Below are 26,960 nucleotides of genomic sequence, written 5' to 3'. Positions count from 1 at the left end.
TTTAGGTTATCGAGTCAATATAATGCTACAATCCAGGAGGTGTATAATTATGATTTCAATATAGTCACTTTATCTTGGAATCGACCTTTAAGGGATAGAGAGTGTCAGCAGTTTGGAGTCTTTTCTTGTTGAAGTAGAGAGGAATTTATCTAATTCTGATTCAGTTGACAGAAGTGGGTTATAGTTAGAGAAGAATGTGATTTTCACAATCAAATCGGCTTGTGCTTTTTTTGATGATATTCTACATCCAAGATATGAGAATTTTGGTACTTTGCTCTGGCAAGGTATATTTACTCCTAAAATTGAGATATTGTTGTGGTTGTTGTTGTACGATAGTTTGAGTACCAAGGGATTTCTTGCCCACAGAAGAATTATTAGTTATGATGATGCTTGTTGTTCTTTTTGTGGTATGAAAACTGAGACCATTGACCACCTTTTTATTTATTGTTCTGTGACTTGGAGATTCTGAAATTGTTTTATGTAATGGATTGGGTATGATAGGTGTATGCCAAAGACTGTTCAACTTTTTTTACAAGAATAAAATCATTTGTTACATGGAAAATTTCAACACACAAAGCCATCTATACGCTTTGTTGTGGTATCTTGCGGTCTATTTGGATTACTCGTAACAAATTAGTTTTAAATGTTGTTGATTCTAAATGGGATAAAATTTATGATTTAACTTTTCATCGTTCAGCTTAATAGCTTCGTGTTAGATTTGTATTGATCTAGCTAGATGTTTAGATTGTGTTTTGAGATGGTCTAATGATCATGATTAATTTTTTTGTTATTTTTTTTTTCACTGTAAGTTTTTCTTTTAATCAATTTGTTATTTTCTTAATAGCACAGGATAAATCTTAATAACATCCTCCCTCGATTACTATATAAAAAAAGAGTTAATAACTGGAAAAAATAATTTTTGGAAATGATATAAAATTTGTTTATCTTACATGAATTTGCCCCTGAAAAAGCAAATAGGAGCTTACATGTATGCTTAGTTGTGAGCTCGTAACCATTAAAATTATCAATTGTTGTCCTTTGTACAATCGTACTCATTGTTTGTATTGTCAACCTTCTATTGGAGTTCCATCCGTTAGTAAACTAAGACAGCCACGTGATAGTCACACGTTTTGTCTTTTAGAAGGCACGTGCCACAATCTTATCTGGTCTCCATTGAGGATTTCGTTGATTTATAAGCTGAATCTCGACGGAGATAGTATGATAAATATAGAAGATAGAGTGAAGGACTAAATCAAGATTCAAGAATCTCGTAAGTTAGGGAATAACTTGTTGTTAACTGAAAGTTCAGGACCAATTGGCCTTTCCAGTAATTGAATTCGAAATGTGAAATTTATTTTTTGGTTTATTAATGAAATGAAAGGGTTGTGATATTCTTTTCTCAGTAAATTGTAATTCGAGGAACGGGATTTCTTAATTAGGATTCAGACTTGACTGAATGAAACTATCAAGTAAACAAATACTTAGACCAAAGATTTGAGCAACAACTTCCTTAACCACCAGCTGGCCTCAACTATTTTTCTTGCCTAATTTATCTTCTATTCCAAGAATTGAATAAAAATAGAGTGTTCATCATTGCGGGGATCGAGTAGAATTGAAAGATTTGACAAAATTCTGAGATAAAATGTTGGTGGATTTTACTACTGGACACCTCCGAAGGAATGGACCACCTGTAAGAATCCAAACACTAACAAGAAAACTTTCAGATGTTTGGGCACACACGAGCTTCACCCACTTGCTTGACCGTGTCATACAAATGGAAAAAAGATTTACATACGAAAGGAGTGTTATCCTAACATAATCAATATTACCATCAAGATAGAGGGGTCCATATGAACACCTGCTATATATATATTAACTTGCCCCTTGAAACACCAATGGGCTCTATATACGTTCCCTTGAGCTATTATTTTCAAGATGAACACAGGTGAAGCAGGGTAGCCTAAGAGTACCCTAGGTTAGTAAGCTATATGATCTGTTTGTGTGCGTCGGTTGAACATTCATATAATCAAACACTGTTCACTGTCAACTTGGCGAAGCTAGTTTCAATCTCCGTAGTACTGTAAAAGCTAGTTTGGATAATAAGAACTGAACGTAGAATAAATTAATTACAGTGAGAGGGAGGGAAAAAAAAGAAAGAAAAGAAACCAATACTGCTTTGCTTTTTGTTATTTCAGATTGGTTGAAAGGGACTGTAAATAAGCAACTAGAGTTTCCAAAGAATAAAACAATACTTTTTGTGGGGTTGAGACTATATCCCAACTTAGATCACAAAACCCTAATAATTAGATATTGATAGTAACACTTCCTTGATCCAGGTAAGCCAGGTACAATATTGATGGCCAAGAAGCCTTAAGCTTCAATGGGGACCATAAACTTGAAGCCTGCCCTTCTCACAACATAATGAGCAGGAGCAGCATATTTGCAGGGCAAGGCTCTTGATTGCACTCAAGGTATAAATGTCACCTTCCAGAGCTTTAATTAGTGATGGAAGAGATAAGCAAAGGACACTGGTGTTTGATTGCCATCTCTTATGCTAAATCTTTTTAGCAATCTTCTAAATATTTCTCGCATATATAAATCATTGAACTCGACACTAGTTGTTCTAGGGCAATAGACCTAGCCTCCCTCCAGTAAGGAAAAACTAAGGCAACGTCTCTCTCTCTCTCTCTCTCTCTCTCGATCTAACCAAATGACACGACCACGTCTGCCTTACCCTCTCCCCATTCACCCCTCCCCCTTTTAAAGTCACGAGACCACACTGTCCCTTGTTGTTCTTTCAATTAGAGAGAGAGAGAAGGAGATGAGTTCAGGGGTTTGGCAGAGAAACTGAGAGCTTTCAAAGCTCCTTTTCCCCCCCTTCACTCGACTAGCCTCTTTATTGCAGTCTCAAACTGAAGTCATAATTTTATAAAGCTTTAGTTATTTTCCCATCTGAAAGAGTGTTTACCTCATTTTTTTTCTGTCTGTCTCTGTCGGTACCATGTAGGTCATCCCTGCAAACCCCTTCCACTCACACCTCTTAATTTCTCTTATCTTCTCCTTTACCATCTCAGTCTTCTCTTACTCTTCAACACTCCTTTTAACTCTTTCTTTTGTGTCTTTTTGCTTTCTAATTTGTTTTTCCAGGAGACACGAGAATAACCCATTAGACCTCAACAACTTGCCTGAGGATTACTCTAGAGATGGTAAACAAGTCCTTGATGAAGGCTCCTCCTCTGGTATGCACATCTATCTATCTATATATATAACAGAAATACGAGTTTAATACATAATCTCTCCCTCCTTCCCAGTCCTTCTCCTTTTCATTTTAGATAAAAGACCAAACAAGATAAAAAATAAATTAAGAAAAGGGAAGATCACAATGATTTTGCGGAAAGAAAATTAATGAATGAGGGCCGGCAAAATTCATTCTTTCCTCACTTAATTTACCCATTTTTAAAAAAAAAAAAATTACATACTATTTGGCATCATGAAGTCTCAATTGATACAATAAAGAAGAGGAGATGGAACGTCAGAGCTAAAAAAAGAGGGTTTAGAGAAGAGAGATCGATAACTAGGGTTCGGCTTTTGGTGCAAAGAATGGACTCATCTAAGTTGCTCTAATTGGCTCCTTTTTTTTTTTTTTGGCAGGCTACAGGAAAAAGAAAAGCGGCGCTAAGAATGGGAAAGAAGAGGGTGATAAGGTCTACGAGTGTAGGTTTTGTTCCCTCAAGTTCTGCAAATCTCAAGCTCTTGGAGGGCACATGAACCGACACAGACAAGGCAAAGTCATGTCCTCCCTTTCTTCACCTTCTATCAACATGTGTTAATCAAATACGTCAAAACATAGTACCTTTCATCTTATATTTTTTAATGGGAGAGTATGATTTGCCATGGAAATGAATAGTATAGCGTGGTCGCGTCAATCTTGAGGAAAACTAATTTGATGTGCTGTTGAAACTCTTGTGTGTTTTTGGTTATTTGATACCTTGATTGATTTGATTTGTGTCGCTGGTCGGTCAGAGAGGGAGACAGAAACATTGAACCGGGCTCGCCAACTGGTGTTCAATAGTGATACTTTAGCAGCCCCTGGGGGTCATCCAGGGTACGTAACTATGTACACCCATCATCTTTATCCACCATTGCTCTCTTGCTCTTGTCGTATCTCCTCCAATATCACTCCATATATACTTTCTTTATGGGGTTTCTATTACTCCATCCTTACTTCTTTTCTTCACATCTTACAAATGGAGAAGGAAACATGACAATCCTTAAAAGCAAAAGATCAAATGATCCACAGATACTGTTTTGAACTAGAAAGGTTTCTAATTTCATAATGTTCTACTTTTAGAAGTTCCTACGAGCTTCATTGTTTTATCTCATGTGATCAGCGATTCAAAGATCCTCCACCGGTTTTGTTCCGCGAAAAAAAATGTATTCCCGTTTTGATTTCATAGCAACAGAAAAGAACACATATATATATTTGATTTCACATCTTGCTGTTTTGCACCAAAGGTCATGGACATTATTTGACTCCAATCATAATATTTCTGTTTAATCTCAATAGTTACAAAGTTCATGATTATTATATACTTTATTGCGTTCTTCTTCTTCTTCCTGTATTAGAACCACTACAAGCTATTTGAAACTCTAAGAGTTGACTAGAAATGAAATTATTTTAACATCATATTTACTTAATTCCAATGTTTGAAAAGCTTCAACAACATAAATGGCTTTTACAGTCAATTACAATTAGATATTTTTATAGATTTTTAATTCAATAAAAAGGGTATGATTTGCTTTAGAATTGACCCATTAAAAACTAGTCTCACCAACGCCCTTCTTTCTTTCCTCTCTCTCACGCATATGCTTAGAATGTGATTTCTTAGAAACGAGGACAAGTTGGACGAATGATGTATTTTCACTTTCTCAAGTTAAATGAATTCCACAATTTCATAACTCATTTCAAACAGAAAATCTCAGTTAGCAGATTGAATCGGTTCGATCTATTTAAATTAGTTGAAATCAATTTCATCATAGAATTGGTTCCAACAAGTTGCTAAGAAACCAGATTCTTCTACCTAATATTCTTTGCAGCTGCCATCCGATGGGAACAGGGAGCTACATTCCAGCAGGCAACATTGGAGATCCATTTAGATCTGTGTACCCACCAAGACTGTTCCCTGGCTCTTCATCAACTCTCTTACCAGCACCACCAAATCAACATCCTCATCAATCATATCTATACACGCCTCCTTCACGCCTCCCGGCTTATAAATCGCAGTATCCTCAACAGCCCATCAACGATTACTACATTGGACATGTACTCAACAACACTTCACAAACATACCCTTCCCACCAGAACATGAACTACAACATGGGTGGCTCAGAATCCAATTACACTTGCATTGGTGCACCGGTAGGTCATGGTGGGTTCGGACCTGGTTCAAGCCGTAGCACGGAAGGAAGTGGTAGAGATGGATCACTGAGCAATCAGGAGGAAGGTTTGAATTGGGGAAGGAACCATGCAGCAGGAGGACAGCAGCAGTGTTTGGATCATCCTTCATCGATCAATCGGTTTCAAGATGGGTTTTAAAGATTGTTTTTGTTTTTCTTTCTTTTCTTCTGTTCTACTTTTGTGGGATTAATGGTAGTATTGAATGAAGCATATTGATCTGCCTTGACACGGTACCCATAGAGAGAGATAAAGAGAGGGACTTAACAAACTGACGAATGGGGTCATGCAAAGGAGGAGAGAAGTTTTAGCTTTTTATGTACAGGGATTGGTGCAGCTTTCTGAGCTCATGGACACTCTCAGCTAGTTTGGCTTGGAGCTGTGGGGTTTGGATGGGGGCATATGTTGGTGGTGGTACTGTAATTGTACAAACCAACTGAGAAAGAGAGGGGACTGTAGGCTATATAGCTTGTGAGGTGGGACAAGGAGTCCGATTTGAACTGAAAGTTCCTAACCCCCTTTTGCATTTGGACTTGATTTTGCATGGCTGCTTTCCTTTATACTAGCATTTTTTTTTCCCTTTCCTTTTCTTTTGCTGTTTCTTGTTTTATTTTGTGGCTCTCCACAATATCTTTGACCAAAAAGGAGTGAGAAGGTGAGGGTTTAATTTAACCCCTTCTCTCCCACACTCAACAGACACCACACAGACACAGATATATTCACACCACAAGAACCAAAATTGGTATCTTCTGGTTTCTTGAAACATTTATGGTTAAACCATGGCTTGCACAATACGGGCATTAATGACATGGAGAAAATACTTATGGGTCAAGAGTTTCATTCACCTGCTCTTGATTGCTGAAACAATAATTATAAAAACATCTGTCTACAAAAGTCTGTGGGTGCAGTAAATCTCTCTCTTCTTATTATTGCTGCGGTGTTTTTTTTATTAGTACATATTTCACTAACTGCAGTTTTAGTTCCTAAAACAATGAATCCTTCCTTCCTCTTTCTTTCAGTTTCCTCTATGGATCCTTGATAACTAAACAAAACAAGACAAATGTAACATCTAAAGTTGAGAATAAACCATTCACATTAAGGTAAGGTTCAAGTATTTTGGTCGGAGCTCTTCAATTAAACCATTAGCAGTGGTCAGAAAGTCAGGATCTGGCCAATAAATAAATAAAAGAGGCAAGGTGGGTTCTTTTAACAGAGCTTTCTTCTTGTATTTACTTCTGTGCACCGATAAAAATGCTTTAAAAGATTTAAATTTTAACTAATCCAGTTAAATTATAAATAATTAGCATATATAGATTGTTTATATCTTATGGTTGAGCGGAACAAAAAATAATAACATCTAATTCAGAAGTGAATAATTGGAGGGGGTTGGTGGGTACGTATATATATGCTTTGTTCTCGGCTAATGATCCAAATATCAGAAAAGTTTACTGGGGATAACTTATGGGTTTGGCCTTGGACAAATTGATATAACAATTTATTGGCTTTTAGAGTAGTTTTTCAAGTAATACAAACGGAGTTGAGGGTAATTTTTAGAGAGGATTGGTTACAGTGGCCAGAGCATAATATACATCAAGCTTTGGAAACCTGGATTAGACAATTTTAATCTCAGGTATTTATTGCTGATCATTCGGTTTTTTTTTTCCCATTCAATTGATCTTACGACTTGTTTCTTCCAATTTTGGACAATTCATGTGCTGTTAAAAACACTCTGGGAGTTAAAAAGCCATTGATTATTGTTACGTACTGAGTTAGCACATACTGAGACAAATTAATGCAGCTGCCTGAGCTGGGAGCCTCAGAAGAAGGTCACAGTTTCGGCCAAATGTTTCACTTGAATTGTTAAATAAAATGAGGAGTTTCAGGTGCTTAAAAATGCAAAATTTCTGAGAGATTGATGAATGATTGAGTAGGATGGGTGCTTGATTTTACCCGTATCAGCAATCTAATTGGCAGGGACCATCAAATACTAGAAGCTATACAAAAGACAGGTTCTGATGAGAATAAACCCTAACCCTGCTAGCCCTTCTATACATGTACAGACTACCAAAGCAACTAATAGGTTCTGCTGGACTGCAACTGGCCACCACTCTAGGCTCTAGCACAAAGCGATATGAACATGTCAACTTGGGATGCTAACATCGTGGCCCCATGCTGCTACAGCTTAACCTAAAATCGTTAGCTAGCTGCTAGCTAGACCCAGCTGAAATATATATACAAAGCAATCACGGACGCTAATTTATTTTCTTGATTTGGGATAACTGTAAGTGTATACTGTATATAAATCAGGAAATAAAAAGAGAAGGGAACGAGGGCAGTTGAACCCTCTTTTTCTTGTTTGTTTCTATTTGTATGTGCATAATTGGCTCCTCCTCCTGATCCTCCTCCTAATTTTGTTGGTGTGCTAGTAATTTGAAGTTGTGTTAGTAGCGATACTTGTAGCTAGCCATGCCCCCTCAAAGGCAGCTGCTTTGCTTTCATTACCTCTATATATATTCCGATGATGAAAGCAACAGCCATTTATCGTTTTCCCTTATTTTAGCTAGCTGTTTAGACTTACAAAGCATAAATCTTGCAGATTAATGACACAGATCCTTGAGGTCACTTGTCTTTTAACGATCTACTGTTGTTTTCTTATATTTTTACGATATTGGGGTTTGGATGCTTACGTTAAATCATGTCTTTTACGATTAAAAAAAAATTAATATAAATTCCATGGGTCTTTTAATTAAGTGATTGAGGTGTGCTATTTTGAATTCATTAGCGGGTATATATATTAAAAGGCACATATTTTGTTGAGTTAATAAGAAATTAATAAAAAATAAACACATGACTCCTTAGCGTATCATCAAATATGTACGAGCACCCAAGTTCCCTTGAGGTCGTGGCTTAGCGGTCATGGCAGAGACTTATTTCCTTCCTCAGCATCCAAATTCGATCTTCTTAGTGCATGTCTGTCACCACCGTAATACCTTACCTGTTTATTGGGCTTACAGGGTGTTTAGTGGATCCAGAGATTAGTTGTGGTAGGCGTAAGCTGGTCTGGACACCTCGAATTATCAAAATAAAATAAAAAAAAATATGGACGAGCATAAACATGCACTATCAACAAATGTTACTTACTTTAGTCAAAGAAAATAAAAACAAAATGTGTGTGTGTGTGTGTGTGTGTGTGTGTATATATATTGGTTAACATTTTTCGACATATTTAGCTAATTATTGAAGAGCACGCCCGCATTACTGATGAGAAAAATATAAAAAGTACTATTTATGGTTTATGTACACCGAAACTTAACAACCTTTATTAATATTTTATTTATGTTCCAAAAACATGATCTATTTTTGACCTTTCAAGGTCCAATAAAATACAATTTTGACGGTCGTTCTTAATTATTGATTTGTTTAGGAAGACATAAGGTTTACAAAATTTTATTTTATCCTTTAATAAATTATTTTACTAATTTACCAATTAATATTATATCTCAAGAAGAGAAGATAAGTAGACGAAATTCAAAAACTTATGGTACACAAAGGGTTAATGATAAGAAAAGGGTTAATGAGGGCTCTTAATGTGGGAAAAAAAGAGAGCCAGTACTGCCATGTGCTAGAATAGTAGTAAGAGTACCTAACCAGCAAGAAGTGTCATCAACTAGTACATAATTAAAGGAACTCGATGAATTATTAGATTATTACCCTTAATTATTTCAGCAATTCCCAAAAAGATCAGCCAGACATTAATTACCAGTGATGGCATGGTATCAGCTGAATAAACGAACGTGATAATACTCACCCTCTTAATTTGTTTTTATATTTTAAAATTGTTTTAAATTATTGATATTAAAATAAATTTTGAAAATTATAAATAACAGTTTGAAAAAAAACAAAAAAAAAATACCACCACAGTACTAACGGGATCTAAGCTGTCATATGGCGCTGAGTTTTTAATCAAGAACCTCTCTTCTACATTTCAAATCATTAATTGAAACACTTCACAGCTGCGCGACAACAATGAGAACCATAGAAATACCAACTGTTTAGCTACTGTAAATCTCTTTCACACCCAGAGGATCTTTGTCAACCTACAGTCCCGTACCTTTCTCGAACATATCTCGGGATCAAAAACAACACGGAGAGAGATGTGGAGGCATTAATAGTGTTAATTTAAATGTGCTTCTCTGTGATATATGTAGAGCCAGAACTACACTAAAAAAGTTGCATGTAACTGTCAATATACTGAAACATGAGAGATTGCATGCAAAGACATGGCAATATAGGCAGCAAAAGCAGCCGGCTATAAGAGAGTAGACTCAGCGTATTTTCCATGCAATATCAAGTGTGGGAATGTTTAAAGCTGCTGCATGGCTTTATTTCTTATCAATTTATAGCCTTATTTAATTTGTCTTGTTGCTGCAGAATCTGATAATTACATCCCTTTAAGCAGCTTTACAGTAAGTTTTCTATCACTAACTCCGATCCTCAGTCGAGGCGTCTTAATTACTCATTACCTTTATACATTTTGCCACTCTCTATCTCTTCCCTTTTTTGTTTTGCACTGAAATGTTACAATACTTGCCAGTGTCCTATTCGTTACTCATTAATGCTTGCCTCGAAAAAGGCCAAAACAGCGGCCATGGGTGCCTATTTTTGGCTACTAGCATAAGAAGTTGTGAAATATTACTATTTTGTTTTGTCGCGGATTTAAAACGTCTTTTTTAATTTATGTTGTTCTATCTAAATTTTAATTTTACTGTTCTATTTTTTTTAAAAAAAAATATCACCATTGGTTGGTTACTTATGAATGCTAGTGGCTAGCCTGGTAATTAAACTAGCTGAACCAACTAATTAACATCTTTAATGTTCTTACTATATGAATTATACTTCAGGTATATTAATTTTGTTTTTTTTTTAGGGTTGTTCCATGGAAGATGAAATGTCTCCCAAAGAAATCTGAATTGATGAATTAAAAAATTCATTAATGAAAGTTTTATTTGAATAGCATGGTGATCGTTAGTCATGACACTAAGCAAGTTCAGAGTGTGAAAATATTAAGAATTGAGCAAGTTTTTTTTTTTTGTAATGAAAGACTTATAACCCGTAAGCCAAATTTTTGACTGAAAAATTACTCATGAATGATTAATGAGAATTGGCTATCTTAAAAGAGATATATTGAAAGGTACTTGAAGAATCCAACATAACCAAATCCTAATATGTTTGCTTATACATCTATAGTTTGAAACTTGATGTATGTTCATGCATGGTATGCACAAGACTGGATATTTCTCTTACAGTTGGTCTAGTGAGTCAATTCTAGTTCACATAATGAAACACCAGTTAATACTAAACCCAATACTTAGTTATTTTAAAGGCACTTCCAATTTTACTTTGTATTTTTATAACGTTAAATCTATGTTGAATGTTTACACAAATGTATATTAGTATATATGATCATAGGTGAATTGTTTCTAAGAAGTTCACATCGAGTTACTTGATGATATTTGCAAGAGAAGTGATAAGGGAGAATTAAATGTATCTCCATAATATATATTGCACTCAAGTTTGTGTTATACTATGATAGTTAAAGTCTCATCATTAACCTGTTTTCTTTGTAATCTACGATCGATGGTTGTTTTTAATTAATATAAGCAACTATAATATTTTTTTTAAAAAAAAAGGTAAATTCTCATCCATCTCAACAAACATTCTACTTTTCATTTTAGATCAAAGTATACTGAAACATATGATTGAGAAGTTAGAATTCTGTAAAAGACAAATGAGCTTGATAATGTCCTCGAATTAATTAGTCAGCAAGGGAAGAATTGTCCGGTGGGTTTCTTCCTTTTTTTTAAAGGAATCCAAGCCCTGGATTCTCAGAAAAGGGGGTGGATTGGGATAAAAGCCAGCCACTTTTAATGTTGTATAAAATTTAGGAGAAGCCCATAAACAAGAGACTGTTTTTGCGAATTGAAGAGCTAAAAAAAAAAAAGAACAAGCATCTCTTGAATGGACCAATGGAAACATCTCCTGAGCTTACTAAACGAACCTCAAGATGAAAACGACCCTTCACTTCAACAGAATGAAAGTGGGTTCTCAGTTCAGATCACGCCTTTGATCAAGTGACGATGCCCTGTTCTTACAGGGATTCTATGGGCCGTCCGCACGGGTTTTTTCTTTCCTCACCGGTCTTGTTTACTTCTGTCGTTTCTTGATCTTGATATAGCTAGCTAAAGACACCTTTATCACTCTCTCAAATATATGTACGGCTATATCTTTTATATCTATATAGATTTGTTTTTATCAAGTTTGATGCATGAAAGGATTGTCTTTTGAGAAACAGACACTCCTTTGAGATGCATATGAATGAGATATATAATTATGATGTTGAGAAATGTAATTATTCCAGGTAATATAATTAATTATGTATTCTGGTGATTAAAGATGTTTGTTTTATATATTTTTTATTTTTTAAATTCGAATCTTGAAAGCAGAAATTTATTCTCATATGGAAGATATATCTTTAGAATAGTTTGAGAAAAGTTCAATCATAATTGATGTATAAATTGAACTAAAATTATACCTTACTGCCGGGAGAGAAAAAAACAAGCAGGCTTGCTTCTTCTTCTTTTTTTTTTTTCTTTTTTTTGCGCTTGTGAGTTGTGAAGGAGTTAATCATAATTGCGCATGCAGCTTAGGTTTTTTTGTTCATAACAAGAATGTTTTGGTTTCTTATGCCCAGATGCCAAGCAAATTAATTGTGTGTGGTCCTTCTCCCTGTCTGCATATCATTGTTTCTTTGTCATTGGTAGTGGTTTGCAACTTGTTCTTGTAGTTCCGTAGGCTTTTTCTTCCCTTGTTTTTATGTTTCTAGTCCCATAAAGTGGACAGAGATAAAATTTCACCTGAAAAAAAAATAACAGGGATGATGAGATAACCCTAAAAATTTAGTTACTTCACTTCGTAGCTAGTATTTTCTTTTTCCTTCTCCTTTTCTTTTTTCATTTTTAGAAGAAGATGCTAGAAAATCAAAGCTGTGGTGTGATTATTCGTAAATTTATGAGAGGTGTTACATGTACAACACAATAATAGTAAATATAGTACCAAATACCAAAATCTCCAAGTGTTCATGCATGAACTGAAACTCGACGTTCAGATGACAATTTCCCAAGTATATGGATTATTCAGATCTTTTTGGCAAGTTTGAAGGTTAATTGAATTTCTTTCCCTTGATATTATTTTAGGGAAAGAAGTTTTAGGAGCGAATAAAAAACACAAATAATTCATTTCCATCCCAAGTTTTTAATCCTGTCCTTTATTGAAAGGATGAGGAAAATATACTTGTTAGATTTTGATATTGCTAATTGGCAATGGGCTTGTAATCATTATCAACCACAAGAAACAGGTCCATCTCTGGTACAAGGCCGGCCTTGCAAAGAAAACCTTTCCTTTCCTTTTCCCTCCAAGCCATCTTATGGACCACAGCAGAATCATGTTATGAGTAATTTTGAGCTTCATTTTTATCCCGAGATTTTTTTTTTAGAATATATATATATATATTATCAGCTTTGCAGTTACAGTTACAGTTTTAAGTTAAAAAAAACAACAAATTATAACCTGTCCTTAATCAAAAGAATTTTTAACATGACCCATGCAAAACTTTTCAAATTTATAATCGAGACAAAACACAGACTACATCACAAAAGCAATCAATCATGAATAATACTATTATTCATATCACCAATTGGATGGAGAATCATACATGAGGTGTGGACTTGTTTTCGGTCTTTAACATGTACTTGTCTGGTCTAATGAATGCAGTTACAAACATTGTCACAGGAAGAGTTGCTATTCGAAAACAATAAATTTTAGACAAGAACAGGTAAACATTATGTGCAGAAAACAAATGAATTGATATCTTAAAAGAAATTGATACAATCGTGGGGTTTCTTGGTATTTCAGCAAAGATCATAATGGTATAAAAATATTACCAATATGAAACTCTTGGTAGTTTCCAGTTTTTGTAAGATTGTGTTTTTACATAGTGAAATAATGTACATTTTCTTTTGGTTTCTTTTTTGGCATGCTTGATTATGTGATCTTGAGATATAATTTTATAATCAAAGGTCGATTATGGAATAACTATGACTTGCCTTCACCTAACCTAAATGAGCCAAATTTAACATTTACAAGCTCGCCAGCTGCGCTGGCAGCAAAAGCTGCACGCTCTGCTTATGCAATGGCAGCTCGAGCTCTCCCCAAAACATCAGATGCTTGTGGTGTTGTCTCCCTGTTACCATCAGTCAATGGTCCGGCATTATGATTCTTGATTGATGGTTCAATTTTGTTAGAAGTGTGACCTGGGGCATATTGCTCACAGTGCCAGAAGCTTGAAGATGATGAGATCCTTGTTTGCTATCCATATTTATGGTACGATGGACCCCATTGGAAAGTGGTGATAGAGGAGAGCTCTGTTTGGTAGGAGCTTGAGGAAGTGTGGCTTCAGCCACAATCTGCTTTGATCCACCCTGGAGATAACATAAAGGGTCAGATATTATATCCGAGTCATGCAACAGACAACCAAAAATGCTTTCTTAAAAAAGGAAAAAAGAAAAGACAACAATAAAAGCCAAGACAGGTCAAGAAGTAGGCAGTTAGGCCTAACCTAAACTTTAAAATGCGCCAAAGTTAGATTGTTCTAAGTTCGTTTATTTCATGAACAATTTTAAACAAGCCGCATATTCAGCCAAGATCAAGTTTTTTGCATGTTTAGACATTAACAAGCCTATGAAGCCATGTTTCAGTTGAAGAACTCTACATATGAGCTAATCAGACATTATTTCTTGCAAAAAAAGTTGTGGATGCACACCCATTGGTCTAATAGTCTTCCTCCAAAGATGAGAAAACACATCTTTCTAGTTGGGTGCGGTGCTCATATACCCTGTACAAGGCTTACAAAAACAGATATTCTGAATCCACTTTGTCGCTTTCATGTAATTGATGATGCGTATTCAGAATCATCAGTCAAATCATGTTATCTTACATAGTACAGAATTGTCTACATAGCTTAAGAATAGAATGCATGATATCATCTCTAATTTTAATAAGCATCATGAAGACAATGACATCATCCTAGGCAAACAGGCTAAACGTAAATGATTCAAATACGATCCCAATTGGCAAAGATTAAAAGTTTGTAGCGTTGAGTTGGTAAAATATACTACCTTAGATCCACATTACTGCTACATTTGACAACCCAACCCAGTACCAGCACATGGGATTGGCATAGCACTAATTAATCAACCAAATAACAGGCAATTAACCCAAACAGCCATGAAATATCTCCATATACTTGACATCTGGATCAAATTGAATTTACTCCGTCATATCAAGGCTAAGGTGATGATCACCATATTTATCCTGTAGCTTAAACAAAATTCCCAACAGGCTCGCATAACAAATTATATGACGTGTGCATAAACACCCCAAGCAGTGGCGGAGGGAGGGGGGTGGCAGGGGCTGGGGCCCCTGCAAGAAAATGCCCCTCCCTTGTAAATATTTATAATTTTAATAAAAATAACTGATTTTTTTTCTTTGCCCCCTCTAATTTATAATTTGGCCCCCCCTAACTATTTTTTCTTGATCATTGTACTGATCCTAAAAACGCGTTATAGGAAGGTGCGTTCAGCATCAAGATCCTAAAAACGCTGCTCTGGATCTAGATCTTGATCATTGTACTCGACAATCAGAACAGAAAGAAAGACTCATCCTTTCGGCCATTTGTTTTTAGAAATTTTCAATTAAGGTTCTCCCATTTGGAACAAAATGTGATGTCCCAACTCATCTCAAATCAAGGAAAAAAAACTCCTTGCAGTAAATAAACTTACGACTGACTTTCAAGAATGGGAACACGCGCAAGTAAAAATTAGAAGAACAGCTCCAATATCTCATATGCAGCCCATATATTCTTTTTCCTCGTTACATGTTCCACCTAACAAAATCAAACACCAAAACGCTGTTTCTTTAAAACATCATAATTACTAAGCACATGAAAGAAAAACAAAAGGCGATTCAATAGTAATTATCAAAATCATCCAGAAGGTGGGTGCCTACTCGAATTCGAGCCATTGCTTCTTGTCCAGCCTGAAGAAATTGCGCAATCTCCTTGCGCATATTTTAAGCTGCAAATCTCTCTTATTTTGCAGCAATTTAATGCGCGAGATTGCCAAATTCAAGCATTTTTGCTACAGAGTAGTCATCAAATATAAAATTTAAACCATCTAAAAAAATCACAACAGAAATTGGAAAAAAAAATCCAATTTCAAACTAATGCAAATAAAGATAAAAACAAAAAATGAAAATGAGAAGAGAAGATACCATTTAGAACCAAAAAGGCCTCTGTTGAAGAGTTGGTTTAAGAGGGACATTGATCGATGCTTAAACAGAGACGGGTTTCTGGTTATGATTCAGTTCGAGGTTGGTTTTCTCGATCGTCGATCTTAATACTGCACAGTTAACTATATTGCTCAGGTCTATGTCCACGGCAGTTTTTCTCAATTGAGAATAAAGAAACAAGAAAGATTGAAAATACTTCGTCTTCTTTCTTTGCGACAAATTTTGATTTCAAGAAGAAATCTGATCCGTCCATTCTCTTAAAAAGTAGAACTGCTTCCCTATTTGTTTCCATATGTATAAATCACCAAATCCACGTGGAAAATAAAAATAACCTTGTAATATTTTTTTTATTAATAAATATCAAATATATTATTTTATCTTGATAAAATTATACATGCCAAAAATGAAAAGACTTCTACCCTGTATAAAATAATATTTATTCTCTTGTGTCACAGTGCAAAATATATGCCAATAAATTTAACTCTGTTATATTCTTAAAAAATAAATTAATTTATATATCACATACCACGTTAAATAATATAAAATATATAAAATAATCTTTTTAAATCATTACTTGCACTTTATTTTAACAATTAAAACTTGAGAAAAATATTAAAAATAGATTCACAAAAATCAATAATTAAAATTAAAAAATATTAAAACATGACATCTCTAGATATCAAGCGTCTTCAATAAAGGAAGAGAACATAGAAAAAAAACCAAATGAGACAATAAAAGCTCATTTTACATCACTAGAAGACACTGCATATATCGTTCAAAGTGTGTGACGTCTCCCACATGCTGATGCATATATGTTTTTACATTTAAAAATCACAAATTAAATAGTAAATTATGGTATAACTCTCAACCAAATCAATAATTATATATAAAAAAAAAAAAGTGAGAAGAAGACGATAACATACATGTTTCAATAGCTTAATTTTTTTGTTTTTAAGGTCATATACATGATCTCATTGTATTCCAAAATAAAAGGACAATAATATCCTTATCTTACAGTGTTAGTTGTTTTATCCCAATGATATTTTAGTTTTTTTTATATTTATAAATATATTAAATAGACAGAATACCTTTAAATAAATCTACAATAACTAATGTAATATATAAAAAGATAAAAATACTTCTAATTCAAAGAAAAACAACTTTTATTAAGAAAGATAAAAAAGTCACTACAATATATTATTGAATAGTAAAATATAAGGGAGAATATAGTGTTTTTTCCTGCCTTCTATTTTAATTGTGTTGTAATTTTCATAAAATTATAAATTTAGCAACCTGAAAGGAATTGATGTTTGTCGATGTCCGTATCGCAACAGCTCGTCTCAACGCTTAAAATATTCAAAACACCTCTTTTGTTTTAAATAAAAATAATTATTTTTTATTCGGTTCAGTTTTTATAAAAAAAAATTACCAAACTGGTTTTTTGAAAAAAACCGGTTCAAACCGATCGGTTTCAGTTCGATTCGATTATTTTGGGAAAAAAACCGGTTCAAAACGGTTTGACTCGATTTTTTCCGGTTTTGGCTTGTTTTTTCGGTTCGATTCGATTTTTTTAGTTTCAGACTTATAAAACCAAAACCAAACTTGTTGGTTTTTAAAAAATTCTAATCAGTTTTTTTTACAATTCATTTTTTTCAATTATGTTTTTAAAATTTTCTCCATTTAACCAGTTTTTTTATTTTTTTTCTCATCTCTAATTTCACGTGTCTTTTTACATGATCGCTGGAGCTCAAATGTTTTACAGGCATGTGCTGTGTTGTCATTTTGAGAACATAGTTTATTTACGAAATGGAAACAGCTTTTAAAAATATTTTTTATTTATAAATATATTGAAATAATATTTTATTATTTTTTTTAAATATATAAAAATAGTTTTAAAATATTATTTTGAAACAAAAAAATAATTATTTTTTTTCAAAATAATGTTAAAACAAAAAAATAATTATTTTTTTTCAAAATAATGTTAAAACAAAAAAATAATTTTTTTTTTTCAAAATACTGTTAAAACATAAGAACAAACAACTTCTTATACTGATTTATATATAATAACAATGGCATGCTTTTGGAGCGGCAGCCATCACTAACCCAGCAAGGATCTGCAGAGAGATTGAGATTCTACCATTTCGCAACGCCTCGAATAAAAATGGCTCATAACCTCAGAAAGTTGTTCTGCATATGCTATTCCAATGAAGCCAATACGATTACGATAATCCAGAAGGTGAATAACCTATATAAGTTTTGAGTACAGCCATTTTTATTTGATCTTCTGTGTGTTATGCTATAGCTATCCATGAACATCATTTGAAGTACCAACCTAGCAATCTGTCATTATACTTCATAATTCTCAATGAACAAACACCATTGACTGAACTGAAATTTGTCTTGGTTTCCGGATCCTCCTAAAAATTAGCATTGTTAACTAAATTTGAAAAATTGGTTGGGAACGGGTGACTATCCCAATAGCCAGAGGCAGGGCGAGGAAATCGCATAGAGAACTGTAGCATGGAAAGAATATTTTACTTAGCCGAGCATCTGGAATCAAGCCACGCAATAATATCATCGAAGACTGCAAAGATTTTGGTATCAGGCTCCCCTTCAAGAATGCTGTGATAGGCCCCTTCATAGAGCTTTAGCGTTTTGTCTTTGCTAGAGGCCTTCTGATAGAGAAACTGGCTAACTAAAGGATCTGTCACCTTATCAGCAGCTCCATGAAGAATCAACAATGGGGATGAAACCTGCAACATGAGTGAATCGATCAACTTATCTTGATATTTATGTGTTTGTGTGTATAACATCAAAAGCACACACTGCGTTGTTGAGACAACAAAGATAGATGAAGGAATCATGAAAATACAATAAGATAAAACCCAACCTTTTCCACTTGTTTCTCAATATCCTTGGTAGCATTTAGGAGCTCCACAGCAGTTTTCAATCGCATTTGGTCATTGTAACAGATAACATTATAGTCGGCCTGAAGTAGAAATAAAGAACAAAGATTTTTTTTGTGAAAGCATCTAGGGAATACTGAACATTTGAAATTTAAAACACACAATTACATCTACCAGAAAATTCCAGGAAGAAATTTGTGACTTCTTTGAGTGAACATTCACTCACTTATTGATTTTCAGATTTTTTTTATGGACAACACAAGTTCTTAAATGTTATAAAAGAGAAAACAAGTTGATATGGGAATGTTGCAGAAGTTATGAGAAAGCAGTAAGCCCTGATTTTACAGATTAGTGACGGCTAAGTTTCTTTATGAGGTTATGATATGATCTATATGCTAGCAGATTTTGAATTATAAGTATAAATGCACAATAGGGTTTTCTTTATTCATATTAGCAGATTCTGAATTATTGGGTTTACTGGTTATAATCAAGTAGATGTTCATTTTGCATTCAAATATGAGATATGCTATAGTGATGTTCAGAAGGCAATTCATCTTGGTAGAAATGAAGATGCATGGGTTCTTCACTTAATTGTAATCATTGGAAAACCAATCAAATAACCTATTGAAAAGCTCGAGGAGCATATTATTCATCAATGCTGTAAGGTTGTCAGACAAAACCAACATAAAACCAATTAATTTTCGAAATAAAGCAACAAAGTTACTGGGCACTTGAGGCCCAATAATGAGCTTGGTTTTCAATTGTCACGTTTAAAACACCAAACAGCATGACAGTGAGGCTCGTTGTGGCAGCAAGTGAAAGGATTGGTTCAATATGATACAAGTCTTCTGAACAGAGAGTAAATAGAATACGCACCATTTTTCTTTTCTTCAGGTCTCTGAAGCAAAGTGCTGCTAGATCTTTCTGTGGCAAGAGCTTTGCTTTTGGCATAACTTTAGAAAGAAGAATTAATGCCTTAAGAACTGGTGCTGGGGGCTGAACATCCTCTGCAATCTTGGCAAGAACTTGAGGTTAGAAAATCTTAAAGTAATCATGAGTAGCTTTCTGCAGATAAAATAGTTATGCTTGCAACTTAAAAACCCAGAGAAGTCAGACCCTGAAAGAGCAAACAAATATTAATCCACGTGTCTGTTTATGAAGAGCGATGATGATCCTACCCACCTAAGTGATGATAAGATAATAGTGATCAATTTGCAATAGCAATATCATGTGTCCCCATTTGCAAAATTTAAGAAGCAAACAGATGGTTAAACTCAGGTGCAAATTGTAGCCACCACTCTTTTCACTGGTCAAAAGAATCACAGACAACTGTTTGAGATCCTGCATCTGCCGTCTTTTATGTCAACTTTCCAGTATCAGATGCCATTGATCTATATTGTCAGGCCAAAGTTGATCAAGCAAACCATGTCTTTCAGAAAGTTCAATTCCTTCCTGAGCACTATTTTAATCATTATGATAAGGGCTGTTTGGTAAAGAAATCGCTGAAACCTCCAAAGCAAAGCTTTTTGCCAAAGACTATATACCAAGGCTTTGCTTGTCTCTGATAATGATGAAATCAGGCAAGGTAAGAGCGGTGACAGTAGATCACTTCGCAAAATTCAAAAATCAGTATGCAGAGCTAAAGGACCACAAATGAGCTTATTCAGTGGACTTGGTAACATGTTTTAGTGATGATAAACTGTTCTACAGTCTGACTAAAACTTCCTCTGCTGAGGCACGCTATTAACCTCCATGGCAGCTGAAAACTGTTTGTCAAACATGAAATTCCTAACAGAAACCCACGAATATATGAACATAGCGCATGAATTTATGACGATCTATTAGTATGCTAAACTCCAGGATATGAGCTGGCTAGGCATTTATAAATATGCTTTTCCAAATTTGACAGCATACTGATGCACTTCTTCAATCGGGTACCAAATGTAGGGGATTTGCTTTTTGCAAAGTGCAATTAACTATTTGTTCTCTCATGAAATAAGGGAAGGGAAGCTTGTAAATAATCCACATACTTAAACAGGCGCAGAAATGCAAATGGATTACCAATGAGCTCATTAAAAAGAAAGGACTCACTAAAACTATCTCTGTAGTAGGAGAAAGGATGGGCTTACTCTACACATAGGGGCTACAAGGATTATGCCATCCCATGCACGTGGTTTTTTTAGATGAACTTTGAGAGCAACAGCTCCTCCCATGGACTGCCCCAGTAAGAAGCAGGGCAACCCTCTTAACTCAGGACGTCCTGCCAATCATGATATAAAACGAATCAGAAATTAAAACTTCCCAGTATTTATGTGTATCAAATACTAAAACAAGAAATAATCACAATAACTTTATAGTCATTGCATGACAAGTTGCGTATCGAACCTTTTATTTTTGTGTACTGTTCAATAACATTGTCAGCTAATTCATCAAAGCTTGGTATGTAACCATGCAATCCTTCAGATAGGCCAAAACCAGGATGGTCCAAAGCATAAACACCATATCCAGATGCAACAATTCGTTTTGCAATACCTGAGATTTCAAACTCTCCACATATCAAACACGGAATGTTACCGGTGAATCTATGTGAGCATATAAAAGATAGAATGGCAAACCTTCAAAGAAGAAGGTACAGGTATCACCATAACCATGGCAAAAAAACACAGCGCCTTTCATTCGAACTCCAGGTTCCGGAATCCATCTTTTGCAAAAAATTTCCAAACCTCTAGAATTCCTTTCATACCACTAAAGAATCCAATAATACAATCACCGAGATTTAATTAACAACCAATTAGCATCTAAAAACAATTCACCTTGGGTTTGATAATATGACTAAATGAATTCATTTCAACCAAACCAGTCGAAAATAACTCCAAAAATGTCTTCTTCTTCTTTTTCCTTCTCTTTATTCCCCTTTCATCAGGACAATATGGAAATTAAATTCAACCCGGCTCATAATGTTTGGTGTTTCCAAATAAGAAAATTGAATTACAGATCAATATTCACGTAAAGAAAAGGTACCTTTTTCATGATCGAAAAGAAAAAAACTAAATGTGTAAACAAATTTCAAATTGAACAGGGAGATGCTCGCTTATAGAGTAAGAAGTGCTAGCAACAAATATTAGTGGAGAGCAGCAGAGCGTACCTCGTATGTCTTCCCAGGAGGTGTCATCTATCCACCAATAAAAACCCAAAACAAGTAACAACGGTCACTATCCATGTAAATTCAAGAGATCAAAACAGGTACTACGATCGTGATCAGATCAAGAAAACAAACCTTGAAAAGTGGGTGATCAAGCTCCTGTTGCACTTGAACGAAAGCTGACCGAACCCTTCTGCGAGCTGGTGCATGGTCTAAATTTTGCGAAGCAATCAAGTTCAGCTCTTCACTCACACCATCTATTGGCTTATTCAACTTAGCGGTCACGACAGTTGACTGGTGGGTCCTTGATGACATTGGAAATGGTTTAGCGTTTGGCTTAATATCAGGCCGATGAAAAGTAGGTAGGAACCTTTTTAGCGGATGGATGATCGGAGATTCCAGTTTCCGGCGAGAGAGAGGAGGGTTAGGTGGGCGGAATCTGAGGGTGAAAGACAGATCCATTGACAGAAGAAACGAACTACGAAAAGTGAAAGAAATCTTCCACTAAAAAAATAGTTTGTTCTGGACTACTGCTTTTTGTTTCCTTTTCTTTTAATGGGCGTGCGTTGCTACAATTTTCGCAGCTTTGCACGTGGTCTTTTTTATTTTGTTCTTCCATGTGGTCGGTTTTGACGGTCAACGATAGTAATTTTGTGGTATAATCCACATAAAATCTTTGAAAATTGATCTTTCTGTCTTAGCTAGGTGGGTCATTCGATTCGATTATACTAGGTCGGATAATTCTTTTTAGATAAAAAAAATATATATATATATACAAGTTTTCAAATGTGTTTTTTTAATTTAATTATAAAAAAAAAGTTATGCATGTATTTAATTAAATATATTGATAATTATTTGTGTCAATAAATACAAAACAATAAAGTGTTAACATGTTTATTTAACTCGTTTCATTGCAAGTCTTATAAGTTTTTTTTTAACGTAAAAGAATTAATGTGTAAGTGTTATTAACGTATTTTTTAATATCGAGTAAGAATATAACTTTAAATCAAAATGTCGATACTTGCATATAATAAAATATAGTAAATATTATATATATATATATATATATATATATTAATAAAAACATATAAGATTTTAAGCTAATTTTTAACATAGCAAACGAAGTGAACAATATTGCAACTGTTACAATAAAATATCATTTTCTTAGTCTTTGTATACTAATTTTTCAAGAAAAAAAGTGTAAAGAAAAAAATTACAAAAAAATAAAGATAAAAACAAAAATAATGGTATAAATAAGTTAAATGTAGAGTGATATATATTCAAAGTGTAAAGAAAAAAAAATCTACAAAAAAGTGTAAAGAAAAAAAAAGGAGCTAAAAAAGTATTACAAAAAAATGAAAATAAAAAAAAAAGATGATAAATAAACCAAATATAAAATGATAAAAATATCAAGTAAAACAAAATATGAGAAAAACTTATTTTTCAAAAAAAAAAATGAAGATTACAATTTTGTCACCGCTACGATTACAAATTTGGCAAAGTTTACAGTTATGTCATTTTCACAAGAAAAAACATTGTTTTCTTTTAGTTAATGTACTAGTTATTTGACCAATGTTTCACCGTGGGTCGAATAGTTCTCTCAACAAAAAAATAAATATGGAAGTATTTCAAAAGTTTTTTTTTCAAAAAAATCTAACTACAAATAAAAAAATTCATGCATGCATTTAATTAGACACATTGAGAACCATATATGTCAATAAATACAAAAAAAAAATTGTTGACATATTTATTCATCTCGCATCGTTGCAGGTTAAATAAAAAAATTTATTACGCAAAAAAATTAATGTGTAAGTGTTATTAATGTATTTTTTGATATTGAATAAAAAATACAATCATAAATCAAAATTTTGATGCTTAAATATAATAAAATATAATAAAGATCATATTTATTAATAAAAATAAGTAAAATCTTAAGTTAATTTTTAACACAATAAAAAGAATTAAAGAATGTTACAATTACTATAGTTAAACACTATTTTTGTAGTCTTTGTATAATAGGTGTTCAAAAACAAAAAGTATAAAGAAAAAAATAAAAAACAAATTGTAAAAGAATAAAGATTAGAACAAAATGAATTGTATAAATCGATAAAGTGTAGAATGATAAATATTCAAAGTGTAAAAAATAAAATAAAAACAATATTTAAAAAAAAGTGTAAAGAAAAAACTAAAAAACTATTAAAAAAAATAAAGTTAAGAAAAAATAGTGATTATTAGGTCAATTCAAGTATAAAGAGAAAATTTTTTTTTTGCATAACAAAAATAAAAGTTATAATTTTGTCACTGCTACAGTAAAAATAATTGGCAAAATTTATAACCATACCATTTATATACAAAAACATAATTTCCTTTTAGTATATTGATAACAATCATATAATTGATTTGATAGCTAAAGGAAACAGTGATGATGGATATTAAAAAAAAAATGTCATTTATCCTTTACTTGTTTTTTTATTGTAGAAATATTTATATTCTCAAATCCACATATATCCAAGAAAGGTTTTATATCAAATTAGAAAAAATAGTAAATACACTTGATAAGTTAGATAAATGCACAAATAACAAGTAGAACTTATATAGTAATATATTTATGTACAAATGGAACTCATATATTAATCGACGTGTCAGGTTAATGACAAGTGGGTTGATAGGTTGAGACTAAACTATTTTTTTATAGAAATTAATCATTTAAATATTGTCTGGGACCAATATGATCTTTAATGTCTTTTAAAAAATATACTGTGTGATAAATGGTTAAGATAAATAATTATTTTTTCCCTTATATAAAATCTTAACTACTAATTTTGAATTTATCTATGTAATGCGTTCATATTCTAAAAATAAAAAGTTTGTGTCATTAAAAAAAAACTCTTAAATTGCTAGCCCACCCATAAAATCACTGTACTAAAGCAGCCATTATTTTAAAACTTGATTTAATTTGATGGGTTAATCCGTGACCCGATAGTTCATGATTTAAATTAGATCGAGTTTCAAAAAAAATAAAAGGAGAATTGATTCAGTATAACCCGATCAAAAGTTTAAGTCAACTTATGACTTGATTAATTAAAGAAAAACCCAGTTAAAATCATAGTTTTCAGACCCGGTCCGGTCCAAGCCTCGGGTTTTGAGCGGGTCACCAAGGTCAATTTTTTTTTTAAAAAATTAAAACGACGTCGTTTTAGTAAAAAAAACAAAAGTTAACGGGTTGCAACCGGGTCGCCAGGTCACACAGGGTTTTTCCTTCCCTTTTTTTTTCTTCAACCCAGCCTGGTTCCAACCCCGGGTCGACCTGACGGGCCGGACCGAGTTTTAAAATTATGGTTAAAATCCTATTAAAACTTGTTTATTATTTTTATTTTATTTTATTATAAAATAAAAAAAAGTTAACATAAATTAACTTAAATCAAGTGACTTGATCCGTCATCCTAGATTTATTCCGGATCATCTAAAACCCGTGAAAGGAACCGAGACAAAATTCAGTTCCTTCACTGTTTATATAAAAGGTAGAGCAGCTGACCTATTTTTCATTTTATTTTTATTTCTGTCTTTCAGTTTTTTCGTTAACAATGCGTAGGGTACTGCTGCCATAAATCTTTCTCCGCAAAGCTGCTTTGCAGGGAAAAGAACTTTTTTTAACCTTTCACTATCCGAGGCTTTTCTCTCATTCTCAACCACAAATATAGAATGATCACAGAGGAAATCCATGATAAAAAAAACATAAAAAAAATATCTGACTGTGCCTAGGAATTTCTCCGAAGTAAAATATGACACGTGGCAAACTACTTATCTGACAACCTACTTAGCTTCTAAGCCAACTTAATTACAGTGGCAGTACTAGTTAAGATTTTGGCAGTTTCAGGCTTTCAGCAAAGCATTGTCAGCTTCAATATAATCACCGATTGCTTTGCTGGCGGCTAAGGTTTTGACGACCTAATTATTAACAAAACATTAAAAGAATTAACTAAATCACTGTAGGCATATAATCATATAGTCATGGGAGGAAACCTCAATTTAATCTCTAACCATACACACCCATTTCGAGTCCAAAAGCAAACTTACTTTTCAATGATTTCTAATGTCTTACACATTTCTCAATTGGCTCCATCCATCAATATTAGTTATTTAATATTTTTTTGCAAAAAAATAAAATAAACATACAAGTTTTTCAAATATTTCTTTTTTTAAATCTTATAAATCAGAAAGCCTATAGATATATTTAATTAAATACATCGAGAATTATTTGTGCTAATAAATAAAAAAAAGAAAGTGTTAACGCTGTATTCAATTCGCTTCGTTGTAGGTTAGATAAATTTTTTTTTCCAACGCAAAAGAATTAATTTGTAAGTGTTATTAATGTGTTTTTTGACATCGAATAAAAAATATAACTACGAATAAAAAAAATCAATACTTACATATGATAAAATATAATAAAGATCATATACGTGAATAAAAATATATAAGATCTCAAACTAATTATTAACATAACATAGGAATGAGACAATGTTGCATTTTCTACGGTTAAACACTGTTTTCTTAGTTTTTATATAATATATTTTAAAAAAATTTAAAGTTTTTTTTTTAAAAAACAAAAGAATAAAGATAAAAATAAAATGAATGTTATAAATAGATCAAGTATAGAGTGATAAATATTTAAAGTGTAAAAAATAAAAAGTAATTTTTTTTAAAAAAATAGTGTAAAGAAAAAAAAGCTAAAAAAATATTACAAAAAAAATGATAAATAGAAAAGTGTAAAATGATAAAAATACAAAATATTAAAAATAATTTATTTCTTACAAAAAAAAAAAAAAAACCCCGAAAATTGCAATTTTTACCACCGATGTAGTACCGTTATAGTACTGTTATAGTAAAAAATTATTGAATTTTATAGCTATCTCATTTCTGTATGAAAATAAATGTATAATAATATAATAATTCACCGTCTATTGTGGTTTCGTCTATGCTAAAAACGCCGTCGCTTTGAATAGATTTGACGGGGATAACGGTCTCGGGTAGCCTCATGTTTTACGGTCAGTGA

General features: G+C 33.1%; 2 protein-coding genes and 1 long non-coding RNA gene across 3 annotated transcripts; 1 reads left to right on the top strand and 2 right to left on the bottom strand.

Annotated features, from left to right (window-relative positions):
• The first annotated feature begins 2,496 nt into the window (after positions 1-2,496).
• On the top strand, positions 2,497-6,045 carry LOC7475588 (zinc finger protein JAGGED). The gene is made up of 5 exons (XM_024610307.2): positions 2,497-3,003; positions 3,148-3,239; positions 3,652-3,783; positions 4,024-4,105; positions 5,098-6,045. Coding segments are annotated over exons 1-5 (807 nt in total). The 5' UTR covers positions 2,497-3,001; the 3' UTR covers positions 5,597-6,045.
• A 7,302-nt stretch (positions 6,046-13,347) lies between these two features.
• Positions 13,348-16,398, bottom strand: LOC18102567 (uncharacterized). Its single transcript, XR_002984148.2, has 4 exons — positions 15,842-16,398; positions 15,578-15,708; positions 15,352-15,455; positions 13,348-13,992 (listed from the first exon to the last, which is right to left on the bottom strand). It is a non-coding gene; the product is annotated as an uncharacterized LOC18102567 (long non-coding RNA).
• A 1,655-nt stretch (positions 16,399-18,053) lies between these two features.
• LOC18102566 (caffeoylshikimate esterase) lies at positions 18,054-22,448 on the bottom strand. Its single transcript, XM_006378416.3, has 8 exons — positions 22,043-22,448; positions 21,911-21,937; positions 21,381-21,510; positions 21,151-21,297; positions 20,895-21,025; positions 19,642-19,779; positions 18,750-18,848; positions 18,054-18,612 (listed from the first exon to the last, which is right to left on the bottom strand). Exons 1-8 carry the CDS (start codon positions 22,367-22,369, stop codon positions 18,394-18,396), a joined length of 1,218 nt encoding a protein of 405 aa, XP_006378478.1. The 5' UTR covers positions 22,370-22,448; the 3' UTR covers positions 18,054-18,393.
• Between the last annotated feature and the right edge of the window lie 4,512 nt (positions 22,449-26,960).

Source organism: Populus trichocarpa, chromosome 10, assembly GCF_000002775.5.
Source record: "Populus trichocarpa isolate Nisqually-1 chromosome 10, P.trichocarpa_v4.1, whole genome shotgun sequence".
Taxonomy (NCBI): domain Eukaryota; kingdom Viridiplantae; phylum Streptophyta; class Magnoliopsida; order Malpighiales; family Salicaceae; genus Populus; species Populus trichocarpa.
This window is presented reverse-complemented; position numbering and strand designations above follow the sequence as displayed.